The sequence below is a fragment of the Rhea pennata genome, chromosome 1, assembly GCF_028389875.1.
Source record: "Rhea pennata isolate bPtePen1 chromosome 1, bPtePen1.pri, whole genome shotgun sequence".
NCBI classification, from domain to species: Eukaryota; Metazoa; Chordata; class Aves; order Rheiformes; family Rheidae; genus Rhea; species Rhea pennata.
In genome coordinates, this window is record NC_084663.1 from 124791075 (window position 1) to 124809029 (window position 17955).

The window sequence follows — 17955 nt, forward strand, 5'->3', positions numbered from 1 at the left end:
CACTTCTTGAATGCCTCTGGTGTAGTGGTTTGGCACTCTGGTGTGGCTTGGGCTGCTGGGGGGACTCCTGACGCATCTCTAACCGGCTGACGGGCAAAGGGGCGATGCGCGCTGCCTCCTGGTTCTTCGGTTTGTCACTAGTGAGAACCGGGTCGACTTTTCACCGGAGAAACGCTTTATTTGCTTCCCCTTTTCTCTAGCCGCTCTGTTTGGCTTTAAAGCTTTCTAACTTGACGTGGCTCTTGGTTTGCAGCTTCTCTTGTTCTACTTTCTGCCTCCTGCATGGGATCTCAGCACTGCAAAGGTATTTCATCCCGTTTTGTGTAGCGTTCATCTATTTCTGGCTAAAAGTAAAGCAGTTCTGTCTTCTTATGTAAGTGGGGAATTTAGGAGCAGAACCAGCAAGCTGTTACACATGACTGCTGCTGGGAGCATTTTACCTGGCTGATGTCAGTGGGGAAGAGGAAACCACAAGAGAAACTGTGATTTTTTTTCTTTCTTTCTTTTTTTTTTTTTTTTCACTCTGTGGCGCACACGACAGACTCGCGGGGCTCCTCTGCTCCGGCAGCTGCACAGTTGCTCTCCGCGTATGTGCACCATAGCAAAGGGTCAGGGCTGTAAGAGCTGGTAGCCCCCTTGACTCCTGTGCGTCTCCTTCAAATAAATACAGCAGTGGCTAAATGGCAAAGGCAGACGATGCTTTACAGAGCCTCTGGGTGGGATGAAAACTAGCTTGACCTGGGACTCTGTGATTTTCCTAGTTGTGTAGCATACGTGCTGACTTTTCTTTTGACGCCAATGAAAGATTTTGCTCAATCTCTGATTCCATAAACTTTTTCTCTGGCTCAACAGTGCATTGCTTTCCAGTACTGAGAAAGTCTTCTTAAGCTTCATCTTCTGTTCTGGAAAAGGGTAAAGGGATCCATGTCTGGTTTAAGAGAGGTAGCTCTATTCCCTAATTAATGGGAAATGTAAGCCAAGGGGAAAACTGGAAGTGTTTTAATTCTCTCCCATCTTGTTTAGGATTTACTGGGCATTGCGAGAACAGCGGCGAAGCTGCTTTGTTGCCGAGGTGACTCGTAAATGTTGCTGAGGCAATACTTCTATGGTGCATTTCCATAGCATAAACATGATAAATTATGGGATGCATATGTCATGAGTCATAGAATTGCTCAGAGATCAAGTGATTTAAGCTATTGGCATAGACGTACACATCAATATGGGCATGTGATGATCGCATGTCGGTACGTAGCAAAGCTCTCCTAGCAGTACTGAAAATCATACTGAAGTGTGAAAGATTGAATAAATTCTACAAGCTGTGAATTTCTTGATCAAGGAGCATAATTACCTGCTTATCTAATTTTACAGTAGAAAGATGCTGCCCACTTAATCCTAAACTGAGAAAAAATAAAACCTGATCTCAAGGCACGGGGTTACAAGGAAGAAGTTAGAGCAGTTTCTGTGCACGAAAGTGAAATGCTGTTGTTTGCGAGAGTGTTTTTAAGAACACGTCTTTGGCATTGCAGCTCTGTGCCAGTGGCCCTCGATGTGTCTCATGGTAGTAAGCTGCTTTCATTTTTTTTTTCCTGGGCTGTGACAAATGAAAGGCTGAAACAGTAAATATGTCCTTTGCCCTGGTCAGTGTCACCTTCCTGCAGCAGGACAGGGTGCAAAAAGAAAGAAAAAAAAAGTAGCAGCGTGTGTGGGGAGGATGGCAGTTGCTTGTTTGTTCAGTGTAGTGGGCTTAAGTAGAAGGAAACAAATATGGAAAGTTTGCAAGCGAAGACACTTTGAACAGAAAACAAAACCAACTAGATTTCCTCTGCCCCATGAGATACCTAAAATTCGATGCTGAAAGTGACTTACTGAATTATTTCACTTGTGTTGTGAGCTTGATGCCAAATACCGTTTTTTAGCATTCGGATAGTCATTAACGAATGAAGAGTTGGAATGATGAACAAAAAATGAAAGGTACCTTGCGTAAGTGAGTGCAGGGAGAGGTTGCTGAACGGAAGAGGAAAAGCTGTTTTTAGCTGCCATGTTATTTGAACAAAAGAATCACGGCTTAAATAGTAAGATGTGTTTCCTTGTTTGCATTGCATGGGAGACCCTGCTCGCAAACGGGGCTAGCGCTGACAGCAACAGGAAGGTGGAAAAATGAAGGAAAGTTTGCATCTTTTTTTTCCCCTCATTTAGTAGCATGTGTGTGCATATGAATAGCTGCTTCTGGAGCGATCTTAAGCAGTGCGCTAAGGAGATATTGCTTCAGGCAGAAATGTTATGTGAAGAAGCAGCGTCTTAACTCTCCCTCGTTTCTAGTTTTATAGGCCAGTAAGAAAGGGTTTGAGTTCTTGGTGCTGGTTCTCACAGCTGCCGTAGGACTGGCAAGTGCTCGAGTAGTGAGAAGCGAACGCATTTCGGAGTTCATCTCCTTGCGTGGAGAGGTGGGTTGCTATGAGAACTCGGTGTTTAGTACGTCTCTGGCTACCTCTTTGCCATGTGAATGGCGATAATGTGAAAACTCGAAGTATGTTGTTGTTGCTTTATTTGCCTTGGGCAGAGAAAAGGGTGTTGTAGATGCATGTGGGAGGGGGAAACAAAAGCAAATAAATTCTCCTTGTCCTTGCTGGGCATGCGAGATATGCTTATGTTGTTGTGCTTTGAGTTGACTTTCATATCTTAATTTGGGGAGACATTGTGTCTGATCCAGGTCGCTTGCAAAACAGTTTGAGGACAGAGTGGAATCTGGTGGTAAAATATTAATAGAGTTCATCGGCGCCGTGCTCCGCCAAGCCGTCGGCGGTTGTGCTGAGGAGAGAAACCTCCGGGCACCTAACGCAGTTGGTCGGCGTGCCGGTGACGTGTCGCCGCAAGCTGCGCGAAGAGCGTGACAGCACGTGGGTTGTATGGTGTCCCGAACAGAAAGTAACCTTTGTTCTTTTACTGCGAAAATACGGCTGAATAGGAAAACGCAGTAGACTAGTGAGGGAAGGTAGGCAGCAGTGCAGATGTGCCACTGCGCGTCCTGTGTTGCTCCCCGGCTTCGCTTTCTCCGGCTTGTAATGTGGATGCAGGACGATTGTGCAGCGTGGTTTTACGCCTGAAGATACCGCTTGTCTAGGGGTCTTAACTTCAGAAACGTGGGCATATAACATCCCCAGTTCCAGAAGCGCGTGCGTGGTGGGCAGTCCCCGAGAGGCCGCTTCAGCGTGGCGGCAGCGGAGACGCGATCCATCGCCTGAGGGGGCCTCGGGCGAGGCCGTGAGGGTGTTCCCCGCTCCCCACGGCAGAGACGAGGGTGTTGCAGAGACGAGGGTGTTGCAGAGCCGGCGGCAGCAAGGGGCGCTGCTCTCGGCGGTGACCTAGCACCACCGTTTTCTGGACAAACTTCAGCAGACGTGCAGCACGCACGCCCCAGCGCCCCAGAAGAAACGACGACAGCGAAGAACCGTTAACGAGGTTAAAGCGAGTGTCTCTGCCCTCTTTTTCACTTTTTAGCGTTGACTATCTGTGAAGAAGCAGGCAGCCTGCAGCCCTCTACCCAGTCCTCCTGCGAATAGAAACAGAGTTAATCTGAAGTCAGCTGATTTCCGTGGTGGCGAAACGAATTTAGATTGCCGTTTCCTGCAAGCCCGAAAGGTTAAGACCACCGACACCTCGTGTAGCCTGCTACTTCTCCTGACCCTTCAAAAGCTTCTCCGGGAATTAGTCAGCATGTGCCTGCCTTTTCTCAGGCTGGGCAGCATTGCGAGCAGGAAAACCGTCCAGGGTCGGGGATATTGAGGGTGAACCGTGGTGCGTAGTTTCTGGTACGACTGGAGACCCAGGGAGCGCAGGCGCGAGGCAGCGAGTGCGCTTAGCAGCTCTGTTCGGGGACACGGAGCGAGCCGTTCCCCTAGGCGCGGAGGGCGCAAGGGTAGCGGACTGCGTTAAACCTGTAAAAGGAGATCTGATAGAAGCGTATCCGAAGGGTTGCTTAAAATTGTTGTTGGTCCCGCTTTTTTATACTGTGTGAAACAAAATTCATCTTGCTGTCGGTGTGGTTATAGTGTGTACAGCTGTTGTGTAGCGTCTTTGTGCCAGATGTGCAAGTGCGCGGTGTTTACAGGTTCATTCTGATCTGGAGGGGACGCGCGTTGTTTAAAGGCATGGTGTTATTTACTAAGATAACTCGTTTTCTTCCTCTGACCCCTCACTGTTGTAGAGGAACATGTCGGTATTGCTGGTCAAAAGAACTGCGACAATCTACATTTTGAAGTTTTAAAATGAGCAAGTGTTTCAGCTGGTGGACTTAGGGAGAGAAGAATGGCCAAAGCCTGAGCGTCCTGCTCGCCTGGAAGAAGTCGACTTTTGTTTTTTCTTGGCCAAATTATCTTCCACTGTTTTCTAAAGGAGCACCACAAGCAGCTTGTCAAGCAGTGTAAAATGATGCTATGGTGTCTCCTAGGGCTCTGGACACTACACAGAGCTTTCTCCAAGTTGTGGTGAAGAAAATTCTCATCAGAGAGGGGCTTTTTTCCGCCTTCCGTTGCTGATTAGAGGTATTCTGGGGATGGTTGTGAAACCAGAAGGTGTTGGCAGAGCTGTAGGAAGGTGCTCTCAAGATAAAAGCGTGAACATGCTTGGACCTTATCCAGGGGCTGCCACTGCCTAGATAGTGGTAGTGGGAGCTGGTGGGATGTCAGGGCGGGAGGGGAGAGGAGGCCACTGGTGGCAGGGGACACTGGCCGTCCCAGAAAAGGGGACGAGCCAAAGCCGAAGGGGATGAGTCAAAGCTGAAAGCTAGGTTTAAGGGAGAGGAGGCAGAATAAGGGTTGGGGGTGGGGGTGGAAAGGCAGAAGGGACAGAAAAAGGAGTTGTCAGAGTGGCCAGGGATGGGAAAACTAGTCAAGAGAGCAAGCCAGCAGATGTATTTGCAGGAAGGGAAGTGAATCTGCAGGAAGGGAAGTGAGAGAAGAAGAGATGGCGAGGAGGAGGAAAAGGAAAAGGGATGTTAAGCCCTTGGGATGTGGAACAGAGAATAGAGACAATTTGCCAAATAGCAGCAGACGTGTGAAAAGAATATAGTAGTTAGCCAGGAGGGCTAAAAAGCATGGGAAAGCCAACTTGCTGGTGAGAATTGTAAATAGGAAGCTGATTAACAGCATTGCACTGTGTACAGCATGTCTGCCTAATCGTGTCTCAGCTAGTTTGGTTTAGCCCAAGAAAGAATACCTCTTCAGGATGATGATGAAGTGCCATTTTAAGTCAAGTATCCATTTAAAATTCCTTAAGTTGGCTCTAAATGTTGGGGAGGAAGATTCTTTGGGGAGAGGGGAGGCTGAAAGTTACCCGGTGGGCATGGCGACATAGGTATTTTTGTGCTGGTTCGTGAGGCTGGTTTCTAATAAGCTTTTCAAGGCTCACCTGGTCACCACTGCTGGAAATACCCCCTGAATAAGTGTGGTCCATTTTGAAAGGAGGTGACAAAGATCTTGTGATAGCAGTGACTGGCTGATTGCTTCAAGTGAGGAAGCCTTTTTATAACCTTAAATTCAAATAGTGCTTCTTGTAAAATACTGTAGCTATTCTTAGTGGTATTCCTCTGTGTGTGTGTGTGTGTGTGTGTGTGTACACGCATGAGTGTGTGCGTGTGCCTTGTGTTTCCCTTTTGTATCTCCAGAAGAAGGGGCAAATGCCTTTACTTGGAATCTTCATTTGATGGAAGAAGCAGAGAAAGACTCTGAATTGGTGAAAGACTACTTTATTATCACCAGAAAGTATTTATTAAAAAAGTCCTTGCAAAGTGAAGCTTGAATTACTACTTGTCAAGGTTTTTTTGGAAGTGAGGTTGTTTTCTGAAAAAGGTCTGTGCTTTCGATGTCTGAAGGTTTTTCTTTATTTTTAAAAAAGCATATTTTGATGTTTCTATGGATACATGTATTGTGAATTGTGTACAGCTTATATTGATTTCTCAAAAAACAATGCAAAGCATGTGCATTTTGGGGGGATTACTTAACTATTGAAAATTGCTGTCTTAGGCTGACCAGAGGAGATTTGAGCTGAAGTACGATTTCATGTTTATTTGCATGCCTTGTAAACTTTAAGTCATGATGGACATGTGCTGGTAAGGGAGTGACGTTAAAGAGATCAGAGAGCATGGTTTCCTTACAATGCCTTGTTTTGTACTTATTATGCCTCGTCTTTTATTTTAGGTAACTTTACTAGTACAGAAAACAACCAAGGTCACTTTCTTGAAACTCCAGAGGAAAAAGATCTCTCAAATGAGAAATGTTATTTAGAGAGACATTCTATATATGAAAAAGCGGAAGACCAGCCAACAGAAGATATTGGCCAACATCCATGTCCACGTCTGGACAGGAAGCGTAAACACTCTGGTGAGAGAGTGCAAAATGATGGCAGCCAACACGAAAACTTTATGGATGAACTGCAGGATGAAGTTATATCAAAGGCAAAAAAGAAGAAGATCTGCAAAGGTAAACAAGCATTTTCCTTTGGTCTCGCTCAAGGAATGTCTTGTGAAAGGAACGTCCCTTTGGCTTAATGTGTTTCCATTTATGAACTTGATAGTTACTAATGTGAGCACTGTCATTTCACTTAAAATTATATATATGTATATATATGTATGTATATATATATGTATATATCTCTCTCTCTCCAAAAAACTTGGCATATAAGGGTAAAGCAGTAGTCATTGGACACTGTAGCCACAGCAGTGCAAGTTACTGTAGTGCATGAAACCCTTAATGAGCGAACCTTTAAAATGCATAGTGTGGTGGTAAAGCTGAGACTATATGCCCCGAAAGTGAAATGTAGCTTTTGTTTTAAGTTGAGGGGGCTTTTTGATTAATTTTTAGTTATTTTTCCATTAGATGACTGGCCTGAGAGGGAAATGCCAAACAATTCCTCTAACCACTTAGAAGAGCCCAATTGTAATGAGGTGACCAACCTGAAGGTGTGCATTGAATTAACAGGGCTCCATCCCAAAAAGCAGCGTCACCTGCAGCATCTTAGGGAACTATGGGAGCAGCAGGTGTCACCAGAGAGATCCCCGTCCGGCAAGTTGGGCCGGCAAAGCAGGAAAGATTTAGCTGAGGCTGTTCAGCCAGAGGCCACTGCAAAGGTCAAAGACTTCACAGAAGAAAGGCACACCAAGAAAAGGTCAGAGGCCAAAAGCAATAGAAGTTGGTCTGAAGAGTCCCTCAAAACAAGTGACAATGAACAAGGTATGCAGAGACTACTAGGGAAACCAGCTGGCTTTAGCATTTACAGTGACGCATGCTGCCACCGATGTTAAGGAATTGTCGAGAGTTTTTTTTTCTTTTTTTTTCTTTTTTTTTTTAATTTTTTAATATATATCTGTAGATGTCCATCTGTATAAAGACTGACAGCTCCACTATAAGAAATGCACTGTAGCTGATACTTGGCAGACAAGAAAACGTGTTTGTGTATGTGTGTGTAACTATGTGTTTGTGCGTGTGTTTTGACTTTAAATAATCCTGTTATAGATATGTGGAAAAGAAGTTTGTCTCTAGAAGGGGTTTGGGGTGGGGGGAGAAGGGATGGAGAGCGTTTACTGCAGAAATGGTTCTGAGTAAGGAAGAAAGCAAACAGTTATTAGCTCACATAAAAGCATTTAACCACAGCTGAGATTTGAGTTGGTACGATCTCCTGTAAAACAGTGTAAGTACTGCTAAGAGTTCTGTATCTTGGGAATCCAACAGCTCCATCACCCCGGAACTGCTGAGTTTCACGGCCTTTTCTGAGGCACGCTTGCAAGAAAGAGGCTCATCCTCCTCTCCGAGAGGCTGCCTTGCTGATTTGTCTTGGATGTCTCCTGTAAACTCCTTTGTCCCTCTTCCCCGGCATCCTGGCCCTACATGTGCATGCAGAGGTCTTCCCGGTAGCTCTCTCCCAAGGGGGTCTCTTCCTCAAAATACGTCAGCTTTCTTTGATTTGCATCCGGCTGCTTTTCCCCCTCGTTCCCCTTCCTCTTCGTCTCCCCTGCTGCTCAGTCCCCATCCTGGGGAAGTGCTTTGAGGCGGTCTGTTAAATTCCTTCCCGTGGGCAGGAAATGCTCCGGCCCCCCTGCCGCGCTGGCCTGCCCACTGGGAGGGCAACACCAGCGGCCCCCCGGTGCGTCCTCAGTTGTCTTTCCCACCCTCCTGCTGAGTTAGCTGCCGTAACATCGTAACATCGTTGGAGGACTGAAGGAGAACGACAGCACATGGTCTGTGTGGCTCGTCCCACTTGGACATCCGCTGCACCTTGCTGCGAATCCCTGCCTCTTCTAAGCAGAGTAGATAGTTTTTGTTAGGTTTTTCAGATAAAAGGCTACAGATATCTCTTCCTTTCTTCCTTCTTCTCTTCCTCTTAGCTCTCCCTCTGCCCCCAAATTGTCTGCCTGCTTCTAAGGAAAGGTTATTTCTGCAGAAGTGGAACTCTGAGTCCAGTGTTTGGACTCATTCCTTCAGACACCTGGGAACTTGGTCAAACTGATAACACTTCACCCTCAAGCTGGCTTTACCTGTAGTGTAGCCAAGACACCTTCAAGAGGAAGAAGCATAAGGAAAGTAGATCCTGTTGTCCCATGTCAGAATCTCTTATGGAAAGTGTTGAATTCAGGTTGTCCTGCGCTGGTGAGAATTTTCCAGGGTAACATCTCTGACACGATAGCAGACAAAACTGTTGACTTCCTTTCTGTCCTAAAGAGTCTCACCCATCTTTCCCCTCGGTAGGATTATTTGAGGGCAGAAAACCCCAAACTTTGATGCTTATTGATGGGGAAGGTTCTCCAAAAGGACTTGTGGAGCAGAAGATCAAAACTTACTTAAAAAGGAACTTTGACTCTTAGTCCCTTGCTTTGTGTGCTGCCTTGGTGAGCATGGTATCAGCTCAAACATCCCTGCCCATCACCTGCTCCCCTTTGTACTTTCAGAAAGAGATATCTTGTAGAGATTAAAGGAGGGTCACTAACAAGAAGCTGCATTGTGTAAGGATGCTCTAGCTTTCCACTGCATTGCCTCCCGTGATAGCAACAGACTTCTCTAACACATGACCTCAGGAAAGAAAAAAAGGTGGCTCCCGATTTACGCGCTGCTCCCAAAGGCATTTCAATTCAGTCGCCCCATGGCTATGAAAAACCTTTTGGTTTTGGAAGCCTCTATAAAACCATAAACCTGACTAAATTATGCCTCACCATCCATTGTGCAGAGGCACTAGAGAGCATTCGGCTTACTTTGCTAATGCTCTTGCAGCCCCACTGAAGTGTAAACCTTTGAATCTCCTTTTTCTTAGCTCACTAGGATGAGGAATTTTTTCTGCGTTGTGTAGCATAGTGTTCTCTGTGTGAGAGAGCATAGGGAAGGAGATTTTTCGCTTTTCTTGCCCAGGAATAGTCCTCAAACTTTTCTTAAATGTGCCTATTCTTAGAAGGGATTTGTGGTACCTTGTTGCAGGAGGAGTTGTCTTTTGCAAGTGAAGCTGTCACTGAGCAGTTGTCCCCTCTCTCCCGCAGTCCGTGCCCTGTGGCTGGATGACCAAGTGGTGGCCTCTGGAGATGTCCTTAGCAGGACATCTCCTAGCTGTCACCTCCTTGGAGGTTCACCCTTGAGGAGCAGAGCTGCCAGACCGGGGATTTGCCTTGCCCGAGATTGTTTCGGGGCCCTGCGGCTTCCCACGCTGGTGGTGGCGTTGCCCCTTGCAGCTCTGCCAGGTGCAGCAGCTCGACGTGGTGATCCCTGCAAGCTTGGGGGACTGCGGTGCTTGCCCGGCCCCGCGGCAGCAGCGGCGGCGGTCTCTCCCAGAGTCCCAGCCGAGCAATAACCTGGCGCTGCAGGCTGCGAGCGGTGTAGTAGCCGGCTTCCTCTGATAGTCCCCTGGGGAGCTGCAGCCATTTGTACGGGGAGAGGAGAAAACCCAGCGGTTCGGTTAATCGCCGGCGCGCAGGCAGCGTGGAAACAAAAGCGGCGGCGAGGAGCAGCCAGGAGGGCTCTGGCGCACCTGGAAAGCTGCCGCCTGCCCCTCGCAGCTGGGTACGGCAACAGGCGGCTCGGCGGGCGGGAGGATATGGGAGCCGAGCGAGCGAGCGAGCGAGTGTTTGGGCTGCGCGGCGGCGGCCGCCCCTCTCACCGCGGACCTCGCCGCCGGCCCGGCCCGCTCGCCGCAGCCCACGTCAGGCGGCGGCGCGGCTTTTCCTTTGCGCGGATGTTGGGGGAGATTCCTGCCAGCTCTGTTTTTCTTCTCCCCCCCTCCCCGTCTGTAGCGGTCAGAAAGATGGAGTGGGATTTGAGGATTAATCGCTCACCTCTTTGACCTGCGTCTCCTGCCTTCCCCAAGCGGATGCTCGTGCCTTCCCTGGATAGCGCTGGCCTCTCGCAACTCTATCGATCCCAAAGCTCCCGGGCATGCGGTTGCTGCTCCTCCTCGTCTTGCAGCAGCGGTGTGCGTTTAGCCCGGCGTCTGCTGTCATTGCCGATGGTCAAAGTGCAGCACAGACTTCGTGAAGCTTGCAGGCTGGAGTTCCCATTCGTTGCGGCGATTAAACTTTTTTTTAATTCAGCATCTCTGAACGGGAGAGCTCACAGTTCTTTGAGATATGCTTCTCTTCCTGTGATTTTTTTTTTCTTTCCTCCCCCCACTCTTTCTGTATTTTTGTTTGTTTTTCCTCTGTTCTTGTTTTGCTGCATGCCGTGGTTTCTTCCTTCTCTTTGCACTCACCGGATTACATTGCTGGTGTTTTCCATCTGCACAATTTTTTTTGTAACTGATTAAGGAGCTAATGATGATATTTCTGTATTAGAATTGGGCTTTTTATGTGTTACTCCAATTAGGTTAGCTGGAAACAGGAGAACTAGAAACACTTTTCCTATTTCATGCTGTTTGCAGAGTTGGAAAGACAGCCTTGCATCAGCAGGTTCGGTCTACAACTGGAAAGTTTTCTTCGTGATTATAATGCCTAAAAACCAAAAGGACTGGATTCTTGCTGAACAGTCTGCACATCATGTGTCCTGTAAATCTCCTGACATCTAGTTGGCAAGCCATGTTATGCATCTTCTAGAAAGTGGTTTTAAAGAACTTGAGAGTTTTCCATTTTCGTGTTTAATCTAGAAAGCCTTCCGCAGGTTGTTTTCTCAGGCCCATTTGAAAGGAGACAAAAAGGTGAAGCTACCCACTAAGAACGTACCAGGTTTTTATTTTTGCTTTATTTTATTTTGTTGTTCTTGCCAGCCAACTCTTGAGTTTCTTAAATCAAGGTCTCTGTTCACTGGGCAGCCATGTGCTGTATTTGCTTCTGCCATCTCTTCTATTCTGAAAGTAGCATCACTTCAGAGACTCCTTAGAGCAAAGGAGCCTCTTTCAAGTGCCCTAGGTTTTAGGTTTTTCTACGCCTTCCCTCAGTGATACAGTATTGTCTGGATGAAATGTCCCTTCCTTTCCAGCAACTTTTAATTCATTTATTTTCTCCAAAGGCGTTGGTTCTGAGGTCACCTCAATTCTCTGCCCAGGGGAAATTCAGACTATAAAAAGTCAACTTTTCTTGTTCTTGTTTTGTTGTAAACCTGCCTGCAATCTGAAAAAAAAAATAACCATGCTTTTTGCATGTGGCCCAAATTGTGAGACTCGGCTTGTACAGAACGAATCCATGGCGAGAACCCAGTCGTGTGAGTATTCTGCAAAGGGCTGCAACGCACTGGCTTTTTGTGGTCCGAGGTGTTGCCCTACCTTACAGTCTCACAGTGCAGCTAGTCAGAGTCCTCCAGAAAACATAACCACTTGGTTTTTCTGTGAAATACCTGTACCTTTTGGTAGGGAGTTTGCGCAGGACTTCTGTAGCTTCTTAAGTAGCTTTCTTTTTCTTTGAAGGTGAAAACGCTGCCAAAGAGATGCTCTCTATCTTACTGCTGTCTTAAGCACTAAGCTCAAAATTCCTCAGTGCTGTCCCATTAAGACCTCTTCCCTGCTACTATTTCTTTCTCTTTTCCCTCCTCCCCCTACAATTCAGGTATCTGCCCTCAACTTAAATGTGGAAAAGGCAGAAAAGCCCAGTAGGGCCTAGGGTGAGGGAGAAGTTGGTTCCCATTCAGATAAGGCAGTTCCAGGTAAGGAAACACGTTTTCCCAAAGCAAGGAAATTCGGTTGCGGCTTTCTGCTCTGCCGTTGCAGGTTGTCTGTCGCAGCGCAGAACTGGCCCTTGCAGTACCCGGGCACCAGTCGCAGAGAATTTCATTTAGTGATTTTTATCAGACCGTTACAACTATTAACTTGCGTTAACTTGCAAGATGCTATTTACAGTTTGAATGTGGAACACTTAAAATATTAATGATTTGAAAATGTAATTGGTAGATCTCTTAAGCAGTTGAGGAGCTTGTGTTAAGTGCTAGCAATATGTTTTCCTTTTAACACACCATGCAACGTGTAATGCCTTTCCTTCCTATTTAGGCTTGCCGGTATTCCCAGTGTCTCCGCACATGAAGAGCCTTTCATCCACCAATGCAAACAGCAAAAGGCAGGCTCAGCCAAGCTGTACTCCAGCCTCGAGGTTGGCTGCCAAACAGCAGAAAATTAAAGAAAGCCGGAAGACAGATGGGCTGTACACAGATGAAGAGGAGGATTTCCAACCTGCATCTCTGCTGCACAAATATACTGAGTGTGAGAAGCCATCAGGGAAACGTCAGTGTAAAACAAAACACTTGGCACTGCAGGAGAGGAGAAGGAGGTCATCTCTGACAGGGGATGACACCACAGATATCGAAAATGCTGAAGATAAGGTATCTTTATTTAGCCCTAATTGTCCGGTAGCATCACCGAATGCAGAGCCAGCCTGCTTAAAACTAACGTGCTGTCACACAGGGTAGCAGTGATTGCTTTCAAATTTTTCCGCGTGTGGTGTGCACATTTTTTAATTTGCTTGTCTCAAACTGCCTGCGCTTTAAGCCACTATTGCCAATGTTGAGGAATCTTGCATTAAGCGTAATAGTAGATGTTTCTTCAGAAAATCAAATATGGAGTAGAAAAGTGTGGTTCTTGGCTGGCAAATTGTAAACCCGTTGCTATACTGTAGAAGCGAGGAGGGAGAAGAGGAATTCCAATAACGATGTTTTTGACAGGTCACGGGAACGAGGAAAGTCAGGAAGCGACCGGAGCCTCCTTCAGACGGCGACTCGTCGCTGGCCAAGTCGTACGAGCAGAAGCTGTACGAGCGCCTGCAGCAGGCTCCCTCGCTGCTGCCCGCGGCCCCGCCGGCGCAGCTGCAGCTGGCGAGCCCCGCGCAGGAGAGCACGCCGAGCCGCCCCATGCCGCCCGAGGCGCGGAGGCTGATCGTCAACAAGAACGCGGGGGAAACGCTCCTGCAAAGGGCAGCCCGCCTGGGATACGAGGTGAGGGGCCCTCCGGGGGCGGCTCCTTCGCCGTAGGCCCGCGCGCGAGGAGGGGGTTTTCTGGAGGCCGCGTTCGGGCTGCGCGAGCCGGGCGTGCGGCGGGAGTTCCCGGGCACGAGGAAGGGGCTGGGGGCACGCGGCGGGCTGACAGCGGGGGCCAGGTGCTCCCCAAGAGCGCTCTCTGCTTGGGTGGGGCTTTCATTTATTTATTTATTCATTTATTTTTTGGGAAGATGTAAAATCACAAACCTCTTTCTAGTTACGCGTGTAGGAATTTTGAGAATCGGAAGCACCGAGTCTGGTCTTTGAATTTTTGTATGTTCCCCCTTTCCTGCTACATTTTCCTCCCGGTTCCTCCAGATCTCGTGGCAGGTCGCTGCGGGAATGGGTCCCTGCTGCTGTTAGGGCAGTCGGGGTGGCGGGGGGGGATGTGAGGCAAGCAGCATCCTGAATGAACGAGCAAAGGGTAAAGTTTTATAAGCAACCCTCGTTTCTGTTTAAACATCAACCATCTGCAAACAGATTTTTTTTTTTTGGATCTATACGGGGATCTTTAATGAGCTGTATGATTTTTGCTTTTGTTATTTGTGGAGAGCATGTAGTTTAGAAGAATTTTATTTATTTATTTATTTATTCTCTCTATGTGACACAGACTGTAAAGCTTGATGTGCCCTCTTGCATGGTCAGGTGCAGCACAGGAGCACTCTAATATGTTTTATGCTTCAAGCCTGGAGCTTCCCAGCATAGCTGGAACAATATTGTCTAATGAAACAGACTCCCTGTTGTTACAAAAATCAGTAACTGAGGAATCTACCAGCTCTGTTGGCTTGCGACGTGCTTTTATTTGGGAAGTACAGGCTTATAGGTATGAGTATCGTCATTGTTGCTTAACTTCAGATCTCGCAAAGAAGCGTTTCGCTGCTGAGAGTGATTACTGATTTGCCAGAGATTAGTCCTTGACTTCAGTCCCAGCTGCAAAGTTTGCCTTGGCTGGAAGAAGACCAGTTTGACTTCAGAGTAGGGTTCGCGCCTCGCTTTGGCAGGCTGAATAAGCCCAGACCTCGGTGGAGGCCTATCTGACCTCAAAGACCCGTTGAGACCTTGAAATACCCTTTGTGTAGTTGGAGAGCGTAGCTTGGAGGGAAGCCTTCTCCTGTGCTGGAAGGCTGGATTTCTCTGGAAAGGTTTTGTTTACCCTAGACAAAGGCTTGTGCTAACTCGGGGCACTTTTCTGCGGCAGCGAGGAGGAGGAGAAGTCGTTGTTGCAACGTTGCCATGGTAATCTTCATAATTTATATGATTTAATTTCCTATGGATCTAAAATTTCCCATGGATCTAAAATCAGAGTGTGCTTGCGCTCCAGGCTGTCGGCGTGAATTTTCTTCCTGCGCGGCGTCTGTGGCTGGGATGGCTGTTGGCGCATAGCAGGCTGCACGGGGACCCTCGCCTTTGCACCGGATGTGGCCCACCGAGGTCAAAGGGAGGACTCCCGGCTCCCACACTCAATTACGGACTGGGATCTCCTCAAACGGGGGCCGTCTGCACCAGCAGACGCAGAAAGGTCGCAGAAAGCTGGGGGTATCTGAGCTCGCCAAGGCGAGGGTCCTGAAGCCCGCGTGTGACCTTGTGCTCGTGCCACACATTCTCGTCTTGATTTCATTAGCGGGGTTGATTTTTGACCACGAAGGCAGTCCTTCAGTAGCCGAGTTGAATTCATCCAAAAGTGCAAGTGAACGACGCGTTTTTAATACGCTTAAATATTCAGTTTTCTTCCCTTGATTATTAGGCCAAACTAAAAGTGTCTACGCGGATTCTGTTACTGAGCGAGTGCAAGGCAGGAAAAAGTGGGACAACGAGGGGAAGAGGCTGGTGTGGGTGAGCTGCGGTTGTGATTTGGCATCGGCAGCGTCTGTCAAGGACTGCAGTGGTGGGTGGTCACACCACCCTGTCAGAATTTAATTTGGCCTGTGGTCAAGCGGGATGGTTTGGTCAGCCATGGGAACTGCGTAGCGGTCCCCCCGCCCCCGGCAAGCGGCCTGCTGCCATTCGCGGAAAGCCGAATTCTCTGGGTCTCTGGAAAGACTCTAGGAACAGGGCTGGAAAAATTAAACCGTTCAAGAAGTTACAAAATCCTCTTAAAAAAAATAAAAAAGAAAAAAGAAGAGGAAAAGGGGAAAAAAGGGAAAGGGTTGGAGGGTGAAGCTAATCGGCTGAAGCGTGAACTGCGGCACGGGCACGTGCCTCTTCCCGGCCGCCCCTGTTGGCATCCCAAGCTCTGCACTGCGCGTGGGGGCTTTTTGCTGCTGCTGCCGGCAATAGCAGGCACCCGCGCGGGCCCCTCCGCCAGCCCCACGCGGGCTCCTCTGGCGCGGAGGTATCGCTCCCAGATCTCCGGAGAGCCCAGACGCTGCTGGCTCGGGTGCGTCTGCCCCGCTCCGAGCTGCACGGCGAGGATGCGCCCCGGATAGCTTGGGCAGGGGAGGAGTGTAGTGATGGTTTTGGGCGTAAAAACTGACGTGAGCGTGAAACATCGAAGGACGAACGTGGCCTGCGCCTAGTCAGATAAATTGCATGGCTGCGGCTAACAAGGCTACTCGAAGACGGTTTGGCAAGTGGTCTTCTGCTCTGGAAATCCGTGTGGTCCGAGCGGAGCCCCACTGAAGCTGTTGGAAAGCTTTGCGCTTTCTGCGCTAGACTTCCGCGTCAGGTCTTGCTTAATCAGGGTATTAGCAGCCCATCGCGATGTGTGTTCGCTCTTGAATCCATTATGTTTTCTCCATTTGAAACAAATGACTTGAGATAATAGTAGTCTTAAAACTGTAATTTACTTTTTGTGGAGGGAGAAAAAGGAGGGAGAATTATAGGGAGTATAAAGTCTTTTTCAAAAAAAAAAAGATTACAGAAGGCTTGCGTAATGAATTTGATGCGGGAGGAAACACTGGTCGTCTTTGTGCTGCTTGGTGCTTTTTAGTCAGTGTTCGGACTTGGAAAGTTTTTTAGTCTTTGGAAATTTGGGATTCAGCCCTGCCTGGAAAGGCAGGGAAATAGGAGGTATGCATGGTGTATGACAGCGATGGAGAAAACATGTGGTTTCCAGGGGTGGGCTGAAATTCTCGTAAAGACGGGGGATATCCAGGCAGGGGGAGAGGCCTCAGCCGGGCGGGAGGCTCTGACCCCCGGGGTGTGCCGCAGCGGCAGCGTGCCGGAGCTCCCGAGCAGCCTCCTGGCCACGGGCAGCCCTTCGTCCGCTCCCGCGGAGAGGAGGCGCTGGAGAAGGGGCCGGGCTCTCCCGCAAAACGCGCTGTTTGCAGCCGGGCGACCGAACGGCGCAGGCGGCGGCGGCGGCACAGGTCTCGCTGCTGATGTGCCTCGCTCGACTCTTCGGATTAGCTAAGAGCCGCTTCCAGATTGCCGGTTTGAATAGAGCACCAGAGGAGACGTCGCTTGCCCCCGCGGCGGTTCGGCGGCCTTTTTCTAGCGTCGGCTAGAGATGCTTGCGAACCCGAAGGGTGTTTGTGGCCCCACGTGTCCCCGTGTGCAGCCGCGATGGCTAATTTTTTTGTAAATTGAATAAATCATGTTTAAAAAAAAAGTTAATGAGGCATCTAATTAATTAACAATGTAGACTTTTATGGTCTTTATGGTTACATTTTGTGGTTAATGACATTCTTCTTACAGCCTCTTAACATCGAATTGCCCGGCAGAATTGGCTCTTTCGTCCAGTAGTAGGTATTCGGCCCTAGGATGAACCTTTCCATGTTGTAAAAATAGATGGAAGTGGTTTTTATTTTTGTTGTTTGGAGTTTCAGGATCTTGTTTTAAATGGCACCGGTGTGTTAAAAGTGGAGCCGAGCGGGGCAGCCTGCTTCTGCTGCCTGTATCCCTCGGCCCACTTGCCCCACGCGGCGGTCCGGTTTGGAAGGAAAATCCTTCCCTGCCGGGCGTCATTTCACGCAGCCCGTCCTTACGGATCGGCGAAGGCGCGGGGTGAAGAGCGTCCCTCGCGGGGCAGCTTTCGGCCGGCGGGATGGTTAGCAGGGACGTTGAAAAGCCCTCGCTGGGCGAGACGCGGGGCTGTTGAGATCCCGGGTTAGACGGATCCGTGCGTCGGCTGTAAGCGGGTGATGCGCTCGATCCCGGCGGCAGGCGACCGGGTTGCTTTCCGTGCCTGGGACGGACAGCTCATTAGCTTGCTGCTCTCCACTTTACTCTGGTTAGTGAGGGCCTGCTAAAAGAACAGCTTCATGCTGTTTCCTAGATACCAATTCTCAGGTCAGGTATACCGAGAGCGCAGATTATTGTGGGCTTTCCAGTAGGTTTTTGAAATGGGGAGAATAAATGCATCGCACGCAGCATTTGTTTTATCCTTTTGTTTTGACAAAGCAAACAGGCTCCCCCAAGCGCACGCTGCTTGGCGATAGAAGTGCGGTGGTTCGCGGGAATATTGCTTAACCTGTGAAGGGAGCAAATGCAAAATTAATGGCTTGCAGCTGATCCTGGAACATGCGGGCTATTTTATACCTCCGGCGTCATCTCAAATGCTTTCCCTCTCCCTTTCCTTTTTTTTTTTTTTTTT

General features: G+C 48.6%; 1 protein-coding gene across 6 annotated transcripts in view; it reads left to right on the forward strand.

Annotated features, from left to right (window-relative positions):
* BCOR (BCL6 corepressor) overlaps positions 1-17955 on the forward strand; it is an 81568-nt gene that overhangs the window by 51571 nt on the left and 12042 nt on the right. For 5 of the 6 annotated variants that reach the window (XM_062599780.1, XM_062599770.1, XM_062599762.1 and 2 more), the window contains 4 exons: positions 6195-6476; positions 6873-7226; positions 12442-12770; positions 13110-13379. In XM_062599780.1, coding sequence (XP_062455764.1) covers positions 6195-6476; positions 6873-7226; positions 12442-12770; positions 13110-13379 — 1235 coding nt within the window. The remainder of the gene's footprint in view (positions 1-6194; positions 6477-6872; positions 7227-12441; positions 12771-13109; positions 13380-17955) is intronic. The other variant, XM_062599806.1, reaches the window with a different exon arrangement.